Source organism: Acanthopagrus latus, chromosome 4 (assembly GCF_904848185.1).
Source record: "Acanthopagrus latus isolate v.2019 chromosome 4, fAcaLat1.1, whole genome shotgun sequence".
In the NCBI taxonomy this organism is placed as follows: domain Eukaryota; kingdom Metazoa; phylum Chordata; class Actinopteri; order Spariformes; family Sparidae; genus Acanthopagrus; species Acanthopagrus latus.
In genome coordinates, this window is record NC_051042.1 from 213,206 (window position 1) to 230,493 (window position 17,288).

Here is a 17,288-nt window from a genome sequence, read left to right on the forward strand (position 1 = left end):
TCAGCAGCCTTTAGCTTGTCATATGTGAATCACCTGGTTGTCTGCTCTGTAATTGACACAGTTAGGACAGAAGCATACCTTCAGATGTCCTCCAAAAGTGTCGAAGCTGAAGAATTTGCAGGCCTCATTGCCATAGCAGCCAGGCTCCATCTCACCACGGAGGAGGATGTTACGACTCAGCAGGCCCACCTCCGCCCTCATGTCCACCCCATCCACTTCTTCACCCATGTGGATGAACTGAGGCTTACCTGCAACACACACACACACACACACACACACACACACACACACACACACACACACACACACACACACACACACACACACACACCATACTTCAGCTCAAGGGCTCAACATTTCATCATGGCAACAAACACAGTATAGAGACATCTGTTGAAAACTGCTGCATGGATCTACACTCATCTGCTGACAGTGCTGTCTGAAGCCTTTACTGTTTCCATTAAACAGTCCATTCCACAGAGCTGAGCAGCGTAAACAGATGCCCATTCTCACCAGAGACTGAGAAAAGTACAGTTTGTTGATTGTTTGCTTTGTGTGTGTGTGTGGTGGGGGTACAGACTAAGCAGATGTTTCAGGTAATTGCAATGGAGGACGTAATTGTAAAGCTGGGTTTGTAGCACCACTTTTTCTCTCTTCAAAGGAGGGCGGTCAGCACTTTATACTGAACACAGAGGGAATATACATTGATGAATTACACATAGACAGTCAAACCTGAATTTATATAGAGCAGTGTGTGTGTGCGTGTGTGCGTGTGTGTGTGGGTGGAAAGAATAGCGAAGAGTTCATCCTGAAGTCAACCAAAGTTAGAAACCAAACCTCTTCCCTCCCACATTCAGTTCACAGTACGATGCCTCAAAGCTGCTGCTCGTACCAGTAACAGCCCTGTGCTATCAGCATGCAGTGAGTGGTGGTGGGAGCTTGTTTCAGGAACAGGTGAAGTCCAGTGTGAGTGAAAACAAAACAGTTTGTGGGTATTTTGATGGAGCTCCTAAATGTTGTGCTAAGAATAGATGTCTCAGTGTGTTTGTGACGTCACTCATCTGACACTCATATTTTTACTGATCAGGTGTAATAAGGGTGTGGAGCTGTTCCCCAAAATATTTGGAATTTACTCGATATGTCAACAGGTTCACTGAAAGCAAGCAGCTGATCTGTTTCCTCAAAATTCAACGTTAAACTGACCTCAGAGCACTCTGGATGCTCACTGAGCAGACTGGGTGCTGTTTGAAACGATCAGACACTCTTAGTGAAACTAACACTGATCACACTGTCTGTGCTGCTCACAGCTCTGATGTCATCATGATGTCACACGTGCACACTGGGGTCTGGAAGAAATTCAGAGAGGTGGGCAATATCTGCTCAGTATCTTCTCATATTGGTCAAGCTGCTGAACTTTGGAAGGTTGTATGACCTAGTTTTTTTTTTTTATATACATACCAAAACATTTAGAAACCTTCCAGTGCTCAAACCCACCCACACTCACACTTGGCCTCAGCCATTTTGAAAAATATGCTAATATGCATTCTGCATAATGTAGCTCCTTGGAAAGCCAATTACACCTCAGCAAGTGATGGTGAGGCTGAGGAGAACAAAGAGGATCCCATGAAAGGCAGGGAGGAGAAAAAGAAGGGAGAATAACACAGGAAGTGGAAGAATGGCTGCGGAACGATAACGGCTTTGTTCCTCGTGTCCTCCACTCCTACACATTCACATCCTGAACAACGCAAACGTGTTGATTACAAAAAAACAAAGCGATGCTGAAGAAAAAAATAAATAAATCAAAGAAATGTGTTAACACTCACACATGCTTAATCTGTTTCTCTGCTCCTACTCCCTCCATCAGCACAGAGACTCAACGTACAAACAAACACCTTCTTTGTTTCAGAAGCCCAGGACACAAAGAACAGCTTCTGGATCCCAGTTCACTACAATTTAGTTCTTGTGCCTACTGTTTACAACAACTATGTGCTTTTTTGGGAACGACTAACCAGCCATTGTCATTTATTGTAACTCACGTGTGGAAACATTCACTGTATTTTTAGAGTTTTTGTTCATAAACTGATGAATAGTTCTTCATGGGGGATCAGCAGACGCTACTGTACCGGGTGCCCATCTTTAATACACTCACATGCCTGAGACACATCACGTGACAGCGAGGCTTTCCACATGGAGCATTGTTTTAACGATCAACAAAGATGACGTGAATCAGAAACACACTGACCTTCACCTGTCATGTCAAGTCTTTTCATGTCCGCGACATATTTTATTATATTTTACACATGCTGACGTTGAAACTGTAGTGAAACGTTATAGGATCTACTCACTAGTCCGTCTTTACAGGCCCACTTTAGTTACACAATATTCTAACTCTGACTTTACTCTAACTTGTGAATTGATCAGTTTATAGAAAACCTGTTTAGTTCTTGTGTTGTGAGACTCTTAGTGGCGGTGATGTTTAAGTCATGTGGCTGTGATGTCGTCTGTTATTAGCTTTATGGCTGGATATTTAATTCACACTTCAAAAATCATGAAGTGCTGTTAATCTGTAAAGATTATCCGGATGAACTGTACCTGAAGGTATCATAACCTGGTGTTTGACACTGAGATTATTCTATGTAATAATTCAAAATCCAAATCAAAAATCCCTTTTTTGATGAGAAACCCTTCAGGGTTAACCAACAAAAATAAATAATGGCTGTAGCACGGTATAGAACAACATTTACTATAATCCTATTTCAAAATCACATCAGCGTTTTTGATATTTGAGTAATGTCAATACACCAAAGTCTACTGGCAACTTAAACTATCCACCAAATTCAGTTTCCTTAATATATCAATGTGCAAAGTCAGAACTGATTCATTGTATACCATGACTGTGTTCCCTGTTTTGGTCTGGGTACCAATGAAGATGAATCTTGCTAAAGAACAATATTCTCGACAAACGTGCGATCACATCTTTGTGGCAACAGTTTTTGTGTCTCAGTAATTCAAAAAACAGGTCCATAAAGCAGTGCTTATCCCAGCTTGGTGTGAAAGAACGTGACTGGCCTGCTCTGAGCCATGACCTCAACCCCACCCAGCACTTTTGGGATGAACTGGAATGCTGACTTAGAGCCAGCACTCAACACCCAACGCCAGTGTGAGACCTCACTGAAGTTCATGTGGCTGAGTGGAAGCAAATCCCTGCAGCCAGGATGTAACCTCTGGTGGAAAGCCTGAACCCAGAAGATTGGAGGCTGCTAAGGCAACAAATGAATGCCTGTGGTGTCAGAATCACATGTTACATAATCACATTTGAGATGAATTTGTGTCCCCATGTAAATATCTGCTCCCCCAAGCGTTAATAAACGTTAGTGTGGTCTGGGAGTTTGAGAGGGAACACAATGAAAATACTCCAGAGTTTGTTGATTAGCTTGGTATTCATTTGTTGGGAATCAGTGGTAAGGGATGAGTTCAAGTACTTAAGTGCACATCTGCTACTTTATAGACTCACTGAACTGCATTTTGGAGATGAATATGGTACTTTAGTCCCCACAGCATTTACAGTTTATGATCAGTTTTCAGTCAATACTAATAATGTTGAAATGGTCTGAAGAATGCCTGAAATATGCTTCTCCAATGCTCCAGGCCACTGATTCACCCTGCAACATTTAATTTCCACATTAATCATCTTTTATGCCATTTAGAACTGTCAAAAATTCAACATGTAAAACCCAGGCACGAGTTATTGGACTCAAACTGATAAATAGCCCAGGGCTATCGCTCTCTGTGTCTCTCCCAGCTCCTGGCTGCCAGCAACAAAAACAGCACACCCTCCCTGTTTGTGTGTAACCTCAGGGCCTGGGGAATAGATCTGATTATCACTGCATGTTCAAAAACAGTGCTGCAAAGTGGCATGCAGACAGGAATTAATGAAATGGATTACAGTCAGAAGGAGTGACAGGAGCCTCGGGCCAACCAAAAAAAAAAAAAGGATTTCCACTCAGAACGGCCAAATAACCTGTGATGTCAGAGAGCTGAAGCAGAGCAGGGAGGAGTGTGTGAGTGTGTGTGTGTATGTGTGTGTGTGTGTGTGTGTGTGTGTTGGCAGGCAGGGGTGGAGGACGTATAATGGACTGATCTTCTGATGCGGCTGGGCAGGAGAGAAACGCCAGCAGCTCAGGCGGAGATTTTTGAAGTGATCCTGCTCTCCGAGGATAAATCAGAAGACACGCAAACTTGACTTTTTGTGGTGTGTGAATTGGTGTCGGGAGGCGACAGCTATGAGAGCATGTCATGTCATGTTACTGCTGAATTTTAGCTGCTGCAGGCACCAAGAGCTTCTCCAAGACACAAAGACAAAGGCCATTTGAACCGTACAGGAGACCAGTGTGGGCTGACAGGCCTGACCTGAAGAGCTCTGCCCAGAGTGTGTGTGTGTGTGTGTGTGATGCAAAATGAAAGAATGAAAATAAGTATGTAGGTGTGTGTTCTTCATAGCATGCGTGTCAGTGCTGTGTATGTATGCGTCAGTGTGAATGGGCTCAGTCAGTGCTCCAGGATGCAGGCTGAGACTTTCCCTTGGCCCTGAGTCAGTCCAAACACCTTCCACTGACGCCCTCACACTGCTGCAGGCTGTCTCTACCTGGCTACTATCAGACTGAGTGTTTGTGTGCAGACACACCTCTGTAGCCTCAGCATCAGCTTTCATGGAAGGGTTCCTAGGAATAAAGATGTTTTTTCCATGTGTGACTTTAATCTGTTTAGGCAGATAGAGTTGCCATAGTTTAACAGGGGTTTCATTCCAAATCCCCACAGGCTACATCTGAAGGATGAACACATTAACTCACTCTCTATTCAATAAATAAAAAATGATCTCATCCTGAAAAAATATAAGCAATTTGCCAGCAAAGACTATCATGAAGCCATTAAAATTATAACCCTTAAGATTTAAGTCCTTGTTGAGTGAGTGTTGAGACCTAGATATTATTTGCATCTCAATATTTTGCAGTTTAATAATTTAGAGGTCAGTGAGCTGAGGAACTTCAAGTAAATGCTCACAGTTGAAGCTGTATGTTCGTTTTTCTTGTATTTCATAATTTTTGGGCTGAGGTCAGAGTTCATGTGATGTCATCGGCCGGCGCTGAGCAGGATGGGTGTTTGTTTTTTTCTTCTTCTTGAATTGTTTTTGGGGAGTACGTGTGTGAAGCAGGCCTATCGCCTGGAGGAAAAAAACCGATGTAAAACCGGGACGAATAAAGTTGCCAAACTGTGAGACGGAGTCGGGTCTACTTGAGGGGTGCAACATAAACTTGGTGTTTCCGCCCGGTTTGAGTTTTTTCTTCAGCACGAAGCAGGAGAAATGACGAGCAACCAACGGACATCGTAGGAGCTAACGCTAGCTGCTAACACGGACATTGTGAGAGCTAAGCCTGCAGACATCTGGAGTCACGTATAGTGGAGGTAAACGTCTTCTATCATGTCGGAGCTGCAACAGATGTCGCCTGAGTGGGAAAGTATTGTGGCAGAGATAGAGGAAAAGTTATTGACACTGAAAGCACCTGATTTGAATGATGTGTGTACAGCGCTTAGCCTCACGGTGGATGCACGTGACAAAGACTCACCTCGCAAGTTGAGAAGGCTTGTTCTTCAGTACATAGAAGGAGAAGATATTATCTCAAGGGAGGATGAAGGGATGACTGTTTTGCTGGAATTAAATGACAAAATTGACGAATTAAGAGAGAAATTTGAGGATAGCGATGAGCTCCTGCATCAAAACGCTGTCCAAGAGCACCACCCTGTGGAGAAAAATGAAACTACATCCAATAACACAGAAGGACAAAAAGAAGGCGGTTCAACCCTGAATGCAACAGCTGCTGTGGCTAGCCAAAATGTGTCTTTGGTCCATCCACTGTACAGGAGAGAGTTAAAGATAACTGGACAAATTGGAGAACCAAACCAAAAGGACAAATTAACCTACTCAAGTTTGGAGAGACAAATCCAAAGGGCCCTAAAGAAAGGGTATGAGGAGGGAGAAGTTGTCGAGGCTGTGATTCAAGCAATAGCTCCGGGTACAAAACTGAAGAGTTATTTGGAAAGTAGAATAGATTTGACACTGCAAGCCCTCAGGCAAATTCTACGGACTCACTACATTGAAAAAGATGCTACAGAGCTGTATCACTCCCTCACACGTGCAGTTCAGGAACCCAAAGAGACACCTATACAGTTTTTGATGCGAGCCATGGATCTGAGACAGCAAATTGTCCTTGCTTCAGACAGAGTCAAGTCAGGCTTGAAGTACAGTTCAGAACTAATTCAAAACCAGTTCCTTCAGACAGTAATGACTGGTCTTCATGATGATGCTATTCGAACGGACATAAGGCCATACTTACAAAATCCCAAAGTTACAGATGAAGTCCTTCTGGAGAAGATGACAGCTGCTTACAGTCTGGAAATGGAAAGAAAGAACAAGCTTTCAACCACTGTGAAAGCAAAAACGATCAGGATGGCAGCAATTGGTGAAGAAAAGGAACAAACTGAACATATGCCAAAACCAAACACAAACAAAGGTGGTGAAACAAACAAACGTGATACACTTATGGAGAAGGTTGATCAAGGCAACAAAGCCATATGTGAAGCCATCCAGAACCTCACCACGCACATTGCAAGCCTACAACAAGCCCCTCAGCCTCATGTTCAACAAAGGAGAGTCAGTGGAGAACCAAGTCGAAAATACAGAGCACAGCCTAGGATTGTTAATCGCAGACAATGTCCGGAATGTCAACAGTCCAATCCTGATGGAAAGTGTGACCACTGTTACAAGTGCGGCAGTGTAGAACACTGGGCATCAGGATGCCGAAGGAGAAACGTCACAGCCAGCACGAATAAAGTTGGAATCCTGCATTGTCCTGCTGAAAACACGGAGAAAGCAGAACTCTTCAGTCTGAGAGTACCTCTCAGTGGTAAACAGCTGCAAACAGCAAAATTGATTGGGAAGAAATGTTTAGTTCGAGCTTCTTTAGGAGGAGTTGACACTACCGTACTGTGGGACACTGGTTCACAGGTATCAATAGTGGGATCCAACTGGAAATCAGAGTACCTGCCAGATGTTGAAGTGAAACCAGTGGCTGAGCTGCTTGGATATGGATCATTAGAGCTTTCGGCTGCCAATGGAACTGATATTCCATATGAGGGATGGATGGAAATTGAAGTCACCTTATCCAAAGATGCTGTTGCTGGAATGAGTGACAAACCCGTCCTGGTGCCCATCCTTGTGGCCCATGATGACATGGAACGCCCGATCATCGGCTTTAATGTAATCGAGGAACTGGCCCTGACCAATGACACAAGTGAAGATGGGATTTCATCAGGTCACATGGTTAAGAGACTGAGCACAGCTCTGGATGTAGGCCACAGAACTGCAAGAGCTGTTTTATCCGTGTTGAAAAAGCAAAAGCCTGAAAGTCAGCCCCACCTAGCCAGAGTAGGCAGGCAACCAGTGACAATCCCGAGGAACAAAGTTATGGTCGTGCAGTGTGGTCGGCTAAACAAGGATGTGGTGAGCACATCATACGTAGTGTTAGAGCCAAACCTTGAGGCACCATGGCCATCTGGCCTAGCCATCAGAGAACAGTTAATTGAGCTTTCCCCAGAAGATAATGGTAAAATCGAAGTGACTGTGGAAAATATGACTGATAATGATATTGTGCTTTGCAGTCGCACCACACTTGGCCTGTTGCACAGTGTTGTAACCACCTACCCATTGCAGATAAAGTCAGCTGAGGAACATATATCACAAGCTTCAGACAGCAGTGCCACTCCGCCTGCACAGCAGCTGAGGGGAGAATCACAAGGTGAGCACTGGGATCCACCAGTGGACCTGAGCCACCTGTCAGAAGACCAGCGACAGCAGGTAAAACAAATGCTCAGGGAAGAATGTGATGTGTTTGCAAAGGATGACTGGGATACAGGGTGCATTAAAGATTTGGAGATGGAGATACAGTTAAAAGACAATGTGCCTGTCCAAAGAACATACAATGCAATCCCGAAACATCTCTATCAGGAAGTAAAAACACACATACAGGACTTACTCCACCGAGGCTGGATCCGGAAGTCCTGCTCCTCATATTCCTCACCTGTAGTATGTGTCAGGAAGAAAGATGGGAGTCTACGGTTGTGTATAGACTATAGGCTGCTGAATGGGAAAACACTGCCTGACCGCCATCCCATCCCGAGGATTCAAGAGATTCTGGATAACCTGGGAGGCAACTCCTGGTTCACAGTGTTGGACCAGGGAAAAGCCTACCACCAGGGCTTCATGAGTGAGAAAAGCAGACCCTGCACCGCTTTCATAACACCATGGGGACTTTACGAATGGGTGAGGATCCCATTTGGGCTGACCAACGCCCCTGCCTGCTTTCAACGCTATATGGAGGGATGCCTGAGAGAGCTCAGAGATGAGGTGTGTGTACCATATTTGGATGATGTATTGGTTTTCAGCTCCAGTTTCACTCAGCACATCCAAAATGTGAGACAGGTGCTCAGACGACAGCGAGAGTGTGGCATAAAGCTAAGACCAAAAAAATGTGACTTCTTCAAAAGTGAGGTCTGTTATGTAGGTCGAGTTATCTCTGCAGACGGGTACAAGATGAACCCTAAAGAAGCAGAGGCAGTTCAAGCACTGAAGCATGAAGCACCAGCCACTGTGCGAGAGGTGAGAAAGCTAATGGGATTCCTTAGTTATTACCGATCGTACATACCAGACTTTTCTAGGACAGCCAAGCCCCTTTATGAACTGTTAGCAAAACCCAAGTGTGAGGCGAAGCAAAACCAAAAGAAAAAGGTGCTTGGTCGCAAATGCGCTCAGTTGCCACCTTCCCATCCAGTACAGTGGACAGCACTTCACAAAGAGACACTGAACAGGATCGTGGATCAGCTGACAAATCCACCAGTCATGGCCTACCCTGATCTAGAGAAACCCTTTGTGCTTCATGTGGATGCCTCTGAAGATGGTCTAGGCGCAGTCTTGTACCAGCGTCAAGAGGGTGTTCTCAGGGTGATAGCCTATGGATCAAGGACCTTAACAGCAGCAGAGAGGAATTACAAGTGGCATTCAGGCAAGTTAGAATTCCTGGCGCTGAAATGGGCCATAACAGAACGGTTTCGGGACTACCTTTTCCATGCACCTCACTTTACAGTTTACAGTGACAATAATCCCCTGACCTATGTCACAAAGTCAGCGAAACTGAATGCAGCTGGACACCGCTGGGTGGCAGAGTTAGCGGATTATAGGTTTACATTGAAATACAGGCCTGGGACAGCAAATAGGGATGCAGACTTCCTGTCGCGCAGACCAAAATCCATTGAGGAGGTCATCCAGGGATGCACTGAGGAATGCCAACAGGAAACCATCAAATGCATCGGGGAAGCCCTGGACATAGACAGGACAGGAGAAGTGAATTGGATCTCTGCTGTTACCTGCAATGAAGATGCGCTGCCAGACGGGTGCAACATCTCCGAGCCAATTCAGCCTCTCGCAGCAGACGACATAAGAACAGCTCAACACGCGGACCTAGTTCTAGACAGGGTAGTGACTTTGAAAAAAACACATGTCCACCTGAGACATAAAGACAAGCTGACAGAGAATGAAGGCGTCCGACAACTTCTCAGGGAGTGGCCCCGTCTACATATCGATGGTGATGGCATCCTCCGAAGAGAGACTGCGACAAGGAAGCAGCTGGTTGTTCCTGAGTCCCTGAAACCAGTTGTATACAAACATCTACATGAAGAAATGGGACACTTAGGTGCAGATAGAATGGTGGCTCTAGCAAGAGAGCGCTTCTTCTGGCCTAAGATGAGGCAGGAGATGGAACACTATGTTACCAAAGTGTGTCGCTGCATAAAGAGAAAGAAACCAAACAGAGTAACCAGAACAGCGATACAGAGTATAGAGACTTCTGCACCGTTTGAGATGATCTCCATTGATTACTTACATCTGGACAAGTGTAAGGGAGGTGAGGAATACATACTTGTAGTTGTTGATCATTTCACTAAATATGCACAGGCATATGCAACAAGAGACAAGTCTGGGAAGACGGCAGCCAGAAAGCTTTTTGATGACTTTATCATGCGTTTTGGTTTCCCATCCAAGATACACCACGACCAGGGTAAAGAGTTTGAGAACACTCTCTTCCACAAGCTCCAAGACTACTGTGGTATCCATCACTCTCGCACTTCTCCATACCATCCTCAAGCAAATCCGGCAGAACGCTTCAATAGGACACTGCTTGGAATGCTGCGTACACTGGAAGAGTCTCAGAAGTCAAGATGGAAGGAGCACCTTAACAAAGTGGTTCATGCCTACAACTCAACTGTGCATGAGGCAACAGGATTTTCTCCATTCTTCCTTCTGTTTGGCCGTGAACCAACACTACCAGTGGACCTGATGTTCCCCAGGAGAGGAGAGGGGCGACATCAGTCACAGGCTGGCTATGCAGAGAAGTGGAGGGAAATCATGCAAGAAGCCTATGCCATGGCAAGGCAGAGTATGAAGAAAAGTGCTAGGAGAGGACAGAAAAATTACAACCAGCGTGCATGGAGTTCGACACTGGAGTCAGGTGATCACGTCTTGGTGAGGAACCTCACACCTAGAGGTGGCACTGGAAAACTGCGCAACTACTGGGAAAACATGATCTATGTTGTCAAAGGAAGAAAAGGTCCTGATGGCCCAGTGTACGTGGTTGAGCCATTGCAAGGAACTGGGAGAAGACGTGTGATACACCGAAACCTACTCATGCCGTGCCCCTACCTGGTTGAAGAGTCAGAGGCAGGTGAATCCAACCTGAAAGACAAAAACGGTAGAAACAAAACAAAACAGAGAACAGGAAGGCGACATACAACCAAGCATGACACTTACCCAGCTGACACAGACAGTTCCAGCGAAGAGGAGTGTCACTTGTGGACAGCAGTAAGACACACAGATCTGCCCCTCAACGCAGAAGCAAAAGAGTTCTGCCCCAGGAGTAAATCGCCCAGAGACAGACCTAAGGTGGCGTTTAGACCTGAGGAGCACTTGGAAGAGGGACATACGGAGGACAGCCATGGTATCGATGAAAAGAGCGACGCTCTGGCTGTGGGATCTGAGGATGAGCAGAGCGACGCCGACACATGGAGGGAAAGGCCTAAGAGAGTTCGACAGCCCAGGCGTGTTTACACCTATGACCAGCTAGGCCAGCCGACTCTCCAACCGCTGAAAACCTGCCCTGTCAGTGCGAGAGAGCCCCTGAGACCAGCCATGACCTGCCAACCAGACCATCATCCATGTATCCTTTTGTCATGAATAGAGATTCATACACACACAAGATCATTTAAGAAATGCGTTTTTTCTAATGTGTTATATGAGATATGGTACATGGGTATGTAGGAATTGACGCACATTACAGGATATAGAAACAGGTTATCTGAACATCTATTTTAATAAGTACAGAAAATGGAGGATGCTATTCTAGAATTTTGGAGTCAAGACGGTAGTGTGATACATACTGGAAAGAAGGAATTAGTAGTGTGTGCACATACAGAATTTACTGGATAGATGGCTATGAAATGTGTAAGTACACAGTTCCGAGTGTAGATGGTAATTTCCTTGTCCCATTTGTGAAGATTTGGGGGGCCCACCAATGCTTCTATGGACTATGCACTCTTCGATACTTATGGACTATGGACATTTGATCCTGTATTGTGGCCATGAGAGACTTTTGCAAAGGGAAAAAATGGACTCTTAAGATAGCGTAACCTCATTACCCTGTAAATGAAAAACAGTGCTGTATGTCATATATACCTGTTTACTCACCTTCTCACAAAGTGTTCAATAGTTGAGAGGTTAAGAAAATGTTTGGCAACATTTTATTTAGTGGGAGAGGGTGTTGAGACCTAGATATTATTTGCATCTCAATATTTTGCAGTTTAATAATTTAGAGGTCAGTGAGCTGAGGAACTTCAAGTAAATGCTCACAGTTGAAGCTGTATGTTCGTTTTTCTTGTATTTCATAATTTTTGGGCTGAGGTCAGAGTTCATGTGATGTCATCGGCCGGCGCTGAGCAGGATGGGTGTTTGTTTTTTTCTTCTTCTTGAATTGTTTTTGGGGAGTACGTGTGTGAAGCAGGCCTATCGCCTGGAGGAAAAAAACCGATGTAAAACCGGGACGAATAAAGTTGCCAAACTGTGAGACGGAGTCGGGTCTACTTGAGGGGTGCAACATGAGCAGCATCTGCGGTATCTCGTGTTAGCAGCAAGTACATTTTAATAACAGCTCCGCTCAAAATGATACATGCATTGACTGCTGCGAGCAGCAAACACACTTTAAATCAGGAATGCATCACAATGCTTCTAATGGAGTTCAAAAGCAGGAGCAGTTGCTGATTGCAGATATAATTTATTGATACTTCACACTGAAATGCACCTTGGAAGAAGAAAAACAGCAGCTGATGCTTTTCATAGCTCTGGCCATTGGTTGTATCAGGTGTGATAACACTGGACTGCAGAGTAATTGCAGATGATATCATGGAGGCCAGTTTACTCCAGCACATCAGAGACAACACTCCTGCCAGTCTGGACCCTCACCAGTACACTGTCAGAACCAACAGACCCACAGACAAAGTCATTTCTACTGCCCTTCACTCAGGACGCTGTTTGCTGACTTCAGATCAGCGTTCAGCACAATCTCACCATGAAGTTAGTGGAAAACATAACACTCTGGACTTGAGCTCAACACTTTGCAACTGGATATTGGACTTCTTAATAAGCAGACCCCAGAGAGTTCTGATTGGCAGTCAGACCTTCAGCAGTGGAGCCCCCCAGGGCTGTGTGCTCAGCCCCCTCCTGTTCACACTGTACACCCAGGACTGACTCCCAGACATCAGGAGGTCTTTACTGTGAAGTATGAGGATGACAGACCACCATCATCAGCTGCATTATAAACCACAGTGAGACTTCATATCAGGAGGAAATCAACAGTGTTGCAGAGTGGAGCACAGAGACCAATCTACTGCTCAACATCAGCAGAACCATGGAGCTGATGTGGATGTTAGAAAGGAGGAGGCAAAGACACACTCCTGTCTTGGTCTTCATACATCAGCACCTTGGTAAAAAAATTGGAAATAAATGAAAAAATAAAGCACAGAACATGCTGCACTATGGAAACTTAGACAGGCTAACTTTCAGAGAAAGATTCTGTTCAACTGTATCACAATGATTTTAACTAATGGTACATTTGGAGGTATTCTCTCATGAGCCGCTGCTACTCTGCAGGTGTTCCTACCTGCCCTGTATGATCGGTCACCACACACATCACACACAGGAGTTTCCTGGTTCATACACAGCTACAGTGATACATGAGGCCTGTGAAACCAAGTGTCAGCAGTGGGACATAACAAAGGAACGGAACATTGTGCTCAGGGACAAAGCACACTAAATACATGAGGAGTCTGTTCTTTCTTTTTGAGTGATATCAGACGGTGGTCAGGTAGATGGTTAGAACTTTGGAATATGAAATCAGTCATCTTTGACTTTATTATTGCTACTATTATTAACTATGGCATGAGAGTTGTGTGTGCCATGTACATTTCATCACATCTCCCACATTCACCATAAATGCTGCCCTGTCTGCTCTTTGCACTGGATATTTTAGAGTGGTGAGGCCAGAAGGTCTAGAAGGGTCAGTGGAGTGAAAGCAATGAAGAAGGGTACCATGACAAAAGTCAGGTCAGGGAAAGGTCAAAAAAATCGTCTGTGCCACCCAAAGGGCAGCATGTCCATGTAATAATAAAGTGGAACAGATTGAAAAGTGCTCCCCATCATACAGAGTCTGTGTTTTCTGTGCTTGACTTGCTCTATAGTATAGCCAGGCTCAAAGTGTGATTAAGCTTTTGTTGTACCACCATCTAAAGTGTGAACAAGGTGCCTGACTGTGCTGAAGGTTACCAAGATGCATTTTGCCATTAAAAAGAAATGATTCAAGCAACAGTTTTTCCTTCCGGTGAGACTGAAGTATTTGCCCGGCTTGTTTTACGTGTTTGGTCTTTTTTCATTAGTTTACCTTGTTTCTTGTTCAGATGCTTTTAACCTTGTGGAGCACTTTGCAACAACTGCTTTATGTTTTGAGTTCTATAACAGTAAAGCTGACATTACGTAGCTTCCACTTTCCTTCAAATGAAGTGACTGATTTGTGTTTGAAAATGTTCTTGCCAGGGACGTTCTCATTCATTCTGTTGCAGCCTCACCAAAAATGTGCTACCTGCTCACTGTTGATGATCTGAAGCTCAGCAGTAAACTGTGGTGACGCAGTGAATACAGCCAACTGACTGACTGACACTGCCATATGTAGACAAGTGTAGAAACATATTCTGCTTGTGCTTATCATATGAAGAAATAGCGCTGCTACTGCTGGACTTTTCTTTCTAAACTGAGTTTGCCTTTGAGAATGGCCATTAATAATAATGATGACTAGATATGACTAATTTTATAGGGTCAGTGGTTGGTTGGCCACCTATTATATTGGAGGATATGAGTGGAGAAAATAAGCTAGTGAGAATAGTCAGCTTTCAAACATGTTAAAGAATACTGCTGGGCAGGCTTCATGCCAGCAGTTAGACATTTGTTTGGTCTGACACTCTGGCACTGATATTACAGAAACGTTTCCCCAGCACCATCAAAACCTTTCATTCCAGCCCTGCATGCTGACACACTGTTGGTCACTGCTTCTCTCACCTTGGACCTTGACCTGGTTGGATGTGCAAGTAGGACAGGGCATCACAGTGAACTCCTCAGCCTGGTGCATGGAGTAGTCGGTGCTGGCCACCACCACCCGATCCCCGGACCGCCAGCCCTCAGGTTGGTCGGCCAGCTCTAGGATGCTGCTGTTGGACGTGATGTCGATGGAGATGGAGGCCTGTGGACGAACTGCAGTGGGGACAAGTGTTAGAGCAAACGTAGAGGAGCAAAGCTGACACACAAACATCACACCGTCACACACTGCAACACAGAAGGAAGGTGGAACCCAATCAGCAGCGTGTCTGTGTAGCAGCAATATCACTTTTCTCTTGTTTCTAAGCTGACTCAACATGAGTCACCGAGCTGATCTGGCTTACACGTGTTGCTATATATTTAGATTATATTATACATTTATATTATATATTTCCAACACACATATACCAATTTTTCAAGGTGTTCTCAAAATAATAATAACACCCAGAACACCATGTCTGTTTCCTGTGTGTTCCAATATCCCAGGCTAGCTCCATTCCTGACCACCTGAGTTGAACTTAATTGTTGTAAATATTGGCAATATTTTACACAGAATGGCTGACAATAATGTGAGGTAACTCCCAGCTGTGGCAGTTCTGCCCATGAAATTTAAGAGCAGAATTGGTGAACAGGAACAACCCAGGTGAAGAAGAACACCCACAGAGAATGTGGTCGACTTGCACTGAGTATACAGAAACAACCAGCACCAGATGGCTCATGGCACCCTGTATTTTCCCAGCGCCACCAGCAGGATTCTGTGAGGGGAACGGTCAGCAGCCTTCTCCAACTCCACCAAAAGTGTAGCCTGGACGGGAAAACCACGAATCCCCCAATGTCCTTGCAAGTGCAGAGAGCTGATCCAGTGTCTCAACCTCAGACGGATCCAAATCTTTCCTCCTGATTCTGATTGACATGGCTGGAGTAACCTATCCAGTCTGATACACCTCTAACTTGTATCACCAGTGTAGTGCAGAAGAAATCATCATTAAAACATTAAAGACAGACACCATCATTGATATTATTGCTCTCTCTCTATGTTACTGTGTGTTTTCATGAGAGACAAGAAGAGAAACTCAGGACTCATGAGAGGATGCAGGGCTCTGTGGTTACAGGCTGACTGGATAACAGATTAATATTCTTCCATGTTTGTTTTGTTGCAATCTGATCATCCTGAGGGTCAGAGAAGACCATGAGTAATCAGATCTGGTCTCGTGGACAGGGGCCAGAGAAGGATTTGACTACTGGTGCCTGAAGAACGACAGCCGCCATGAAAAAACATGCATGGATGGATCATAGCCAGTTTCCTAAAAGCAACCTGTGCCTACTGTGTACTGCAGCCACAAGTTAGCTCTGCTAGCCGACTCTGCTCAGGGCACTGCTCAGGCGTGTTAGTGTTTACACTGCTATCACAGCAGCTCTGGACTGCTGGGAGGACCAGGATGGGCACCAGAACTGGAGCTGGGTGAGCAGGCAACAGGCAGAGGTGAGGAGGCTGAAGAGGACGCTGATGGAGGAAAAGACACAGTGTCAGACCGGCTTTGACTCGTCGCTGACAGCCTGGCTAAATAAAAGGCTGCAGACAGACAGCTGGACCTGTTCATTATTGGCCAGATGCTAAGTTGTATGTCTTGTGTTGTGGCACTCGCTTGATGTTTGGCTGAGTTAGTCAAGTTACTGACTCGCTAGTTTTCTGATCATGAACCAAGTCATCCCATTTTAACAGAGGTTTAGCTCGTAGCATGTCACATACAAGTGTTACTGTCTCTGGAGCAGGTGACGGCAGCGGAGCAGGATGTGACTATCCTGTACTGTGTTCAGTGTTTGTGCAAATGTTAGATTTGATTCTTAGTTGAGCTTTTCAGCCACTGATACCACCATGATAATCCAGATGCATGTGTCCTACATGATCAGACCATATGAAGCTTTGCATTCTCCAAAGTGTTTACATTGTTTTATTGATGTTTTTATTTGTTTCTTAGAAAGACAGTGTGATCTGATTGAGTGCATCCATTCTGATATGCTTGGTGTTACAGTAGACGAAAACAAAGTAATGATATTCTGTCCATTTCACTGCTAAATAAAAGACTAATGGCATTTAATTGCAGTTGAGTTCTCCTTCATTCATACAGAGGGGATTGTGATGAAGACAAGGTCTGCAGTGTGTTGGCTTCACTGTGTGTGTTCAGTTCTATCAGCTTCACTCTGCGCCTCCATCAGAGCATGTAGAAGACAAGCAGAGCAATAAGAGCTCTTGTGGTCCCCACATGGCCCCACATTTCTGACAACATCAGCTGTGGCGTAACCTCCGAGCCTACGCCCGTAGCCTTCACAGTTTGTCGTGACTGAATGCATTTGTTTGTGCAATTTTACGAAAATACGATTCCACATTATTGAAGCTGGTCTGGAATTAGTGGGTGGGTACAGTACTATGTGGTATTGCGTTTCTGTGTGGGGGGTAATTGTATAGTGATGCCAGTGGGACGTACCA

General features: G+C 44.9%; 1 protein-coding gene across 4 annotated transcripts in view; it reads right to left on the minus strand.

Moving 5' to 3' along the window:
• Positions 1 to 17,288, minus strand: part of LOC119017678 (cell migration inducing hyaluronidase 1) — a 161,323-nt gene that overhangs the window by 39,487 nt on the left and 104,548 nt on the right. For all 4 annotated transcript variants that reach the window (XM_037094536.1, XM_037094537.1, XM_037094539.1 and 1 more), the window contains 2 exons: positions 14,765 to 14,956; positions 79 to 248 (listed from right to left, as the gene is read on the minus strand). In XM_037094536.1, the coding sequence (XP_036950431.1) occupies positions 79 to 248; positions 14,765 to 14,956 (362 nt within the window). The remainder of the gene's footprint in view (positions 1 to 78; positions 249 to 14,764; positions 14,957 to 17,288) is intronic.